Here is a 6,325-nt window from a genome sequence, read left to right as displayed (position 1 = left end):
CTGTTCGGCGCAGCGGGGCGTGGGAGGGGTGGTGGGTCAGGGGTGGGCAGCCCCTCCCCAGCAGCACAGACCACCCCTCCGCTCGCTGTCCCCGCAGGCGCCCGCAGCACGTGGTGGATCTGCGCAGCGACACCGTCACGCAGCCCGGCCCCGCTATGCGCAGTGCCATGGCCCGGGCCGCCGTGGGGGACGACGACTACGGCGAGGACCCTACGGTCAACGGTGAGCGCGGGGCCGGCAGCCCTTGCTGCACTGTCACACTCCCCCTTGGCCGAGCCAAGGGCTGTGCTGGGGAGGAGACGTCTGGAGCACATAGGGCTGTAGTGCACACCTCTTTCCCACCCTTGTTCTGCACGTTTCTTCTATTCAGAGCTGCAGCAGCTGGCTGCGAGGATCTTGGGGATGGAGGATGCCCTTTTTGTACCCACGGCTACAATGGCAAACCTCATTGCAGGTGAGTGCCCAGTGCGTAGATTTGCTCTCCCTGCCCTGCATCCCAGGGTACGAGCTGGGAGCTGGTTCATGGCCCCCCTGCAAAGGATGGAAAAGGTACAAGCAGTCCCACTCCTCTCTGGGAGAGTCCTGGTCCTGCTCAAAAAGCTGCTATGCTTTTCACCCTAATGGCCGCAGAGGAGGGCTGGGGGAACGGCAGCTTCCACACCTCCAACAGGTGCAGACCCTGCATCGCACTCAGCCCCATGCACATGAAAGCTGCAGCACTGCAACACCACTCTGGGGCCACTCTCCCTCTACCCATTGCAGATGAGTGAATCCTTTCCTGCCGGGAGGGCGGGGGGGGCACCCGAGCCCCACACTCACACACTGTGCTCACTCCTCTCTTCCCTCAGTGATGTGCCACTGCCAGCGCAGAGGGGCTCAGCTGCTGCTGGGTGCCCAGGCCCATTTGCACGTCTATGAGCACGGCGGGGCTGCACAGGTGGGTGCTGCGCTGCTGGGGAAGTGAGGGGGTGCCCGGGGGCAGACAGCGGCTTGCTGCTGCCCTCCTCTGGCTGCAGGGAGGTCCCCTTCGGGTCTGTGACAGCATCACCCGAGCCACGACTGGGGCTGATGGACTGGAGACGGAGGGACAAGGGATGGCAGGGCAGCCTCTCTCCAGCTCTGCTGCCCGCGCAGGTCGCAGGGGTCCACTCACAGGCGCTGCCAGACCTTCCTGACGGTACCTTGGATCTGGAGCAGCTGGAGCTGATCGTCCGTGAGGCCCATGGCAGCCGCTACCACCCCCGCCCTGAGCTCATCTGCCTGGAGAACACGCACAGCTCAGCAGGCGGCCGGGCACTGCCTCTCACATACCTGCAGCAGGTGGGAGCTGCAGGCGGGGCTGGGAGGGTCCTCACGGCACAGCACAGCTCACAGCAGCTGTGCCCACAACCAGGTACGCCTGCTCGCTGAGCGCTACGGGCTGCGGGTGCACATGGATGGAGCACGGCTGATGAACGCAGCGGTGGCCCAGGACGTGGAGCCGGCCCGCATCACCCAGCACTGCGACTCTGTGTCCCTGTGCTTCTCCAAGGTGAGCTCACACAGGGAGCCCGGGGCGGGACACGGGGCTCAGGCTGTGGGCAGCACTCACACCAGCCTCCTGGATCTGCAGGGCCTGGGTGCCCCGGCCGGGGCCGTGCTTGCCGGACGCCGGGCATTTGTGGCAGAGGCCTGGAGGGTGCGGAAGCTGCTGGGAGGAGGGATGAGGCAGGCGGGTGTGCTGGCGGCTGCTGCCCGCATCGGGTTGGAGCAGGCAGAGGAAACGCTGCGCAGAGACCACGACAACGCCCGCCGCTTCGCTCAAGGTAACTCAGCTTCCTCGGGACGTTTGGTGTCATCAGCATAAACTCGCTCCCCTTCAGGCTCAGTGCACAGCTGCAGGAGCTGTGGTCCTACACTTGTGGATGGGTGGCAGTGCCTGAGCAGCCTCCTGCTGGAGCACTGAGCTGGCAGCCTGACAGCCTGCACCTCCACAGGCATCAAGGAGCTGAACTCGCCTCTCTGCTCTGTCAGCTTGGCGGCTGTAGAGACGAACATCGTGATGGTGGAAGTGAAGGGGCTGCCCCCAGCAGAGCTCTGCACATACCTGCAGGCAGTGAGCGAGGAGGAGCTGGCTGAGACGGGCTGCGCTGTCAGCGTCCTGCTGTTCCCCTGGTCGGAGCGCACTGTCCGTGCGGTCTGGCACTGCGATGTCTCAGCCCATGACACTGAGCTCGCTCTGAACAAGCTGAGCTTTGTGGCCAGAAAGTGTCAGGAGAAGCTGGCCCAGGGCTGGGGCTCCAGTCCTCGTGGCACAGGAGAGCATTGATGGAGCGTGCCTCCTCCCAGCCCCGTGGGAGAGCCATCCCTGCCGGGTTGCAGCAGGCAAGCATGTGGGCTGGGGCAGCTGCTGGCAAAGGGACCGGGACCTCCCACAGTGTGCTCCAGGCATGTTCCCAACCAGCTGCAGCACCATCTCCACCCCTGCAAGCCAGCATGCAAGCCCAACCCTAGGGAGACCGCAGTTCACAGCTTCCCAAAGGAGCACCACACCTCCTGGGGCAAGTTCCTTCCCAGACGTGCCCACAGCTCACACCACCAGCCTGGCCATGCCAAGGCTGCTTCCCATCCATCATGGGCCATCCCAAGCACTCCAGTCCTCAGCCCACAGCAGCTGGGGCTGCCACGGCCCACTCCACATAGCATAGCAGCATCCAGGGCCTCTGGGTCATGCTGCACAAGAACAGCAGGACAAGAAGAGCCTTCTGAAGGCTGCAGCCTTCTGTGCTCAGCACAGTTCTTAATGGTCTACAGAGGCAATTAGGGTCTAAATAAACATTTTTTGGCAATGCAGAATGTTTTTTTCCCCAAAGATGCTCCTCCCCTTACTCTGCAGCAGAGACACTGCCAAGGCCTGGAGGTCTTTATGGAAGGAGAAGTGCTCCTGAGAACATGCAGGTGCCTCACAGACACAGGAACACAGCTACTTCCCAGCGGCAGAGCTCCCATCTGACCAGGGCTGTCCCAGGCACAGCTCTGCCTGCAGGCAGCTCCTGTAAATGCTGCTGTTGCACCCTGTGACAGTGGCTGTGTCGCTGCAAGGCCCCTCTGCCTGTGTGCACAAAGAGCTGAGTGGTGCTCTCCCTGCTGACTGGCACAGAACTGCCCTCCTCAGGACCCAAGCTCTGCCACAGAGCAGCTTCTCCGTGCATCAGCTAAGTATGCTCAATAGCTGAGCACAGTTACGTGTTCCCAAGATTTCCAGCCAGGCAGCACTTATTCCTATTTTATTTTGTATTGGCAATTAGCAGCTTCAAGGAACAAACTTCAACATCCAGACAGCAGACAGACCCACAGCAGGCAGGCAGCCCTGCACACCACAGATGGTCCAGCTCTGAGAACATCCACAAAGCACAGGAACACCTCAATGAAGGAACATCATCACTTGCTTGTGCTAAGTGGAGCTCTCTTCCTGTGAGGGCCTCCTGCTGGCAGGCTGGGAGGAACAGTGGAGGCTCATCTGCCCCTTATAGAACCAAGAATGGTATCCTGAGGCAGCAACTGCCCTGTGCCACAGGGGACCCAATGGGCTGGAAAGAGGAAACAAGGACAAGCACAGGGCAGAGTGCACGAAGGCTGCCTGTCACTGCACAGAGCTGTGGTGTGCATCTCCAGTTTGTTCCAACATGTCATCAAGCTCTTGCAATCATGTTCAGGATCACCTGGGATGAGGAACCAAATGCTGTGAATGGTGCCTGGCCCCACAGCGCCTCACGCTGGGAGAAAACACCCATTGCAACTGCCTCCCTTCCGGCCTGGCAGCTCTGAGCTGTACTCAGGACAGCAAAAAATGGTGGCTGGAGGACAGAGCCTCTCCCCCTTACCTGAGTGAGGACATAAGTTTCCTCTGACAACTTCTCAATGATGTCAAAGTGATCCACGCTGGCAAGATCCAACAGAGAGACAGACCAACCAGCTAAGCGCAGAGCCTGTGGAGAGATCAGTGCTGGCAAGGGGGACCCCAGCTGGACCCCACAGCACAGCACGAGCAATGGCTCAGCAAGGACCAGCATTCTCCCTGATGAGGGTGGTCATCACACCAGCAGCAGAAATACTACTCTGATACAGCATGTGAGCTCTTCATCACCAGAGCTGACTGGAAGGAAGAGCTGGGCCCGATGGCAAGAAGAGGCACCTTCCCAAAGCAGGAGGCAGTCCTGATTCAGCAGTGCAGCCAGCCCCACTCTCTTCTTTGTAGCTCTGCATTACCAGCTCAGAAATCTCCAAGCCAGAGCCCCTTTCACTTTAGGATTTGCAGAAGGAGCAAGTAGGGCAGCCCACACAGCATCCCTGCATAGCTCACCTGGCTGTACTCCTGTGACTGCCTGCGGAACTCCGGGGAGTCGTGCTGGGCCACAGCCACAACCACCTCACAGGATGCAGCCACAGGCACTGCTTGTGTGACACACAGGATGGGGCTGTTCCTCTGGGCCACTTCCCTGGGGAGGAGACACTGCAGTGACAGCCAGTGTGTGCCTGTGTGTACCCCCACACCCTCAGCAGCGTGCACCAGCAAGACAGAGGGTGCAGGGCCTGCATGCATGGGCAGAGCAGGCTACAAAGCTGCAGGTGTTTGCCCATAGGCTGCGCTGACCAAAGCCACACATGCTCACAAGCTGCCCATGCCATTTTCCATATGCTGTCCCTACAGCAGACAGACTCACAGGCTCATGTTCAGTGCATCATTCACGTAGGTGTGCAGAAGGGGCTCCAAGTCGTACACACCGCTCACCAGAACAGCTCCTGCAAACACAGATGTGGTGGGTGAATGGCTCTGCAGTTCAGGCCTCCTTATGCCCAAGTCTCCATGGCTCTAGAGGGATAGAGGGAGGCTGCTGAGCTGCACCAGGAGCTCAGATTCTTCTTCCCCCAATACATGCAAGATGCAACCAGCTGAAGCAAGTGATCAGCTTAACAGATCACAGAACAGTAAAGTGGGAGATGCCCGGGTGCAGCCCCCTGGTGCTGAACACCAGCCCTCCAGAACAGGGGTCTCTAAAAGCACTACCTCTGATATCTGGAACCACTCCAAATTCTGCCCAGTCTGTGGACAAGACCATCGCTGCCAGGTGAGCCCCTGCCGAGTGCCCACACAAGTAAATACCCCTAGAGAGAAGGAGCCATAAGCATGAAGAAAAAGCACGTTACATGCTGGGGACACCCCAGTTGCAGTGCCCCAGGGGCTGCAGACTGGTCATATTTCCCAGTCCATCAACTGAGCCATTGTACTTTGACAAAGGAGTACAGTCAGTGGTGCTGCACCAAGGCACTGTGGTCTTTATCATAACTCAGGGCTTCCCCACCCCGTCCTGTTTCTGTCACAGCCACCCCCATGCAATAATCCACCCAGGGAGCAACAGGGACACAATCTGCCTGAGAGACGAGACAGAAGCAGTAGAGGCTGCTGGCACAGGGGACAGGGACATAGGGCACTGCATGCTGCCCACCTGATCCTGTGGTATTGCTTCACCAGGAAGGCAAGGCTGCGCCGCACCTGGAGCACCATCGCATCCATGTGGCCTGGGCAGAATGCAGAGCCAGGTGGGCACCAGGCCATCGGGGGAAGTCATGGCCCCCACTGGGCCCTGCCTACCTTTGGGAGCGATGTCGTAACCCATGGCCACCACTGCAATGCCCCGTGACAGCAGCGCAGGGGCTGCAAAACCTGACGCATCCTTACTGGAGGGTGGGGAGAGAGAAGCTGCCGAGCTCCAGGGGACAGATAGATGTCCCCATGGAGCTGGCTGGGATGGCCATTGGGTCCAGGATACCAAACTCTGGGTTTAGTGTTGTTCTCTAGAGAATGAAGATGTAAAGGAGGCCTGGGAGCTCCCTTCTCAAGGGAGCCTATATCAGAAGTCTGTCTTACCTCAAGCACTGCCAGTATCCACCATGGATGTAGACGAAGACCGGGAAAGCTGCACAGCACAGCACATATAAGCACACAGACATGACCTCACCCCCCAGTCACCGTGCCCACCACCTACTTTCAGAAGAGTCCGCAGGAAAATAAATGTCAAGCTTCTCCCCATCCCCATCTCCATAGGGGACGTGCAGCGAGGTTCGTGCAGCAGCCTGGGCCTTCTGTGTTCCTGCAGGGCCGGGGAAGAATCAGCCCGCGGGCCGTAGGCAGCACCCCACCTCCGTGGTGAGCTCTGCAGGCCCGGGTTGGGGCTGTGCCCATCTCGGTGCCGCCCGCCGGGCCCGGCCGCGCCCCCCACCTGCGGTCATCACATCGATGTGGGCCTGGATGACGCTCTCGCTGTCCATACGGCGGGACCAGCGG

At 59.9% G+C, this 6,325-nt stretch overlaps 2 protein-coding genes across 2 annotated transcripts; one reads left to right on the top strand and one right to left on the bottom strand.

Moving 5' to 3' along the window:
* Positions 1 to 20: 20 nt before the first annotated feature.
* LOC100547437 (probable low-specificity L-threonine aldolase 2) lies at positions 21 to 2,855 on the top strand. The gene is made up of 7 exons (XM_010721337.3): positions 21 to 222; positions 371 to 454; positions 849 to 937; positions 1,135 to 1,320; positions 1,394 to 1,531; positions 1,613 to 1,805; positions 1,977 to 2,855. The coding sequence occupies exons 1-7, from the start codon at positions 156 to 158 to the stop codon at positions 2,306 to 2,308; spliced, it is 1,089 nt and encodes a 362-aa protein (XP_010719639.1). The 5' UTR covers positions 21 to 155; the 3' UTR covers positions 2,309 to 2,855.
* Positions 2,856 to 3,249: 394 nt separating this feature from the next.
* On the bottom strand, positions 3,250 to 6,321 carry AFMID (arylformamidase; the record flags this gene model as incomplete). Its single annotated transcript, XM_003211489.4, has 10 exons — positions 3,250 to 3,701; positions 3,864 to 3,968; positions 4,343 to 4,478; positions 4,704 to 4,782; positions 5,048 to 5,145; positions 5,487 to 5,559; positions 5,633 to 5,718; positions 5,909 to 5,957; positions 6,027 to 6,131; positions 6,261 to 6,321. Coding segments are annotated over 10 exons (822 nt in total), but the record flags the coding sequence as incomplete, so codon positions are not given.
* Between the last annotated feature and the right edge of the window lie 4 nt (positions 6,322 to 6,325).

The sequence above is a fragment of the Meleagris gallopavo genome, chromosome 20, assembly GCF_000146605.3.
Source record: "Meleagris gallopavo isolate NT-WF06-2002-E0010 breed Aviagen turkey brand Nicholas breeding stock chromosome 20, Turkey_5.1, whole genome shotgun sequence".
Classification (NCBI taxonomy): domain Eukaryota; kingdom Metazoa; phylum Chordata; class Aves; order Galliformes; family Phasianidae; genus Meleagris; species Meleagris gallopavo.
Note: the sequence above shows the minus strand (reverse complement) of the source record. Positions and strands in the feature narration are given on the sequence as shown.

Excerpts from the sequence above, each read along its gene's own strand:
- LOC100547437 (XM_010721337.3), top strand. The coding sequence starts at position 156 with ATGCGCAGTGCCATGGCCCGGGCCGCCGTGGGGGACGACGACTACGGC. Across the intron at positions 455-848 it reads AATGGCAAACCTCATTGCAG|TGATGTGCCACTGCCAGCGC; the intron begins GTGAGTGCCCAG and ends CTCTTCCCTCAG. Across the intron at positions 1,321-1,393 it reads CTCTCACATACCTGCAGCAG|GTACGCCTGCTCGCTGAGCG; the intron begins GTGGGAGCTGCA and ends GCCCACAACCAG.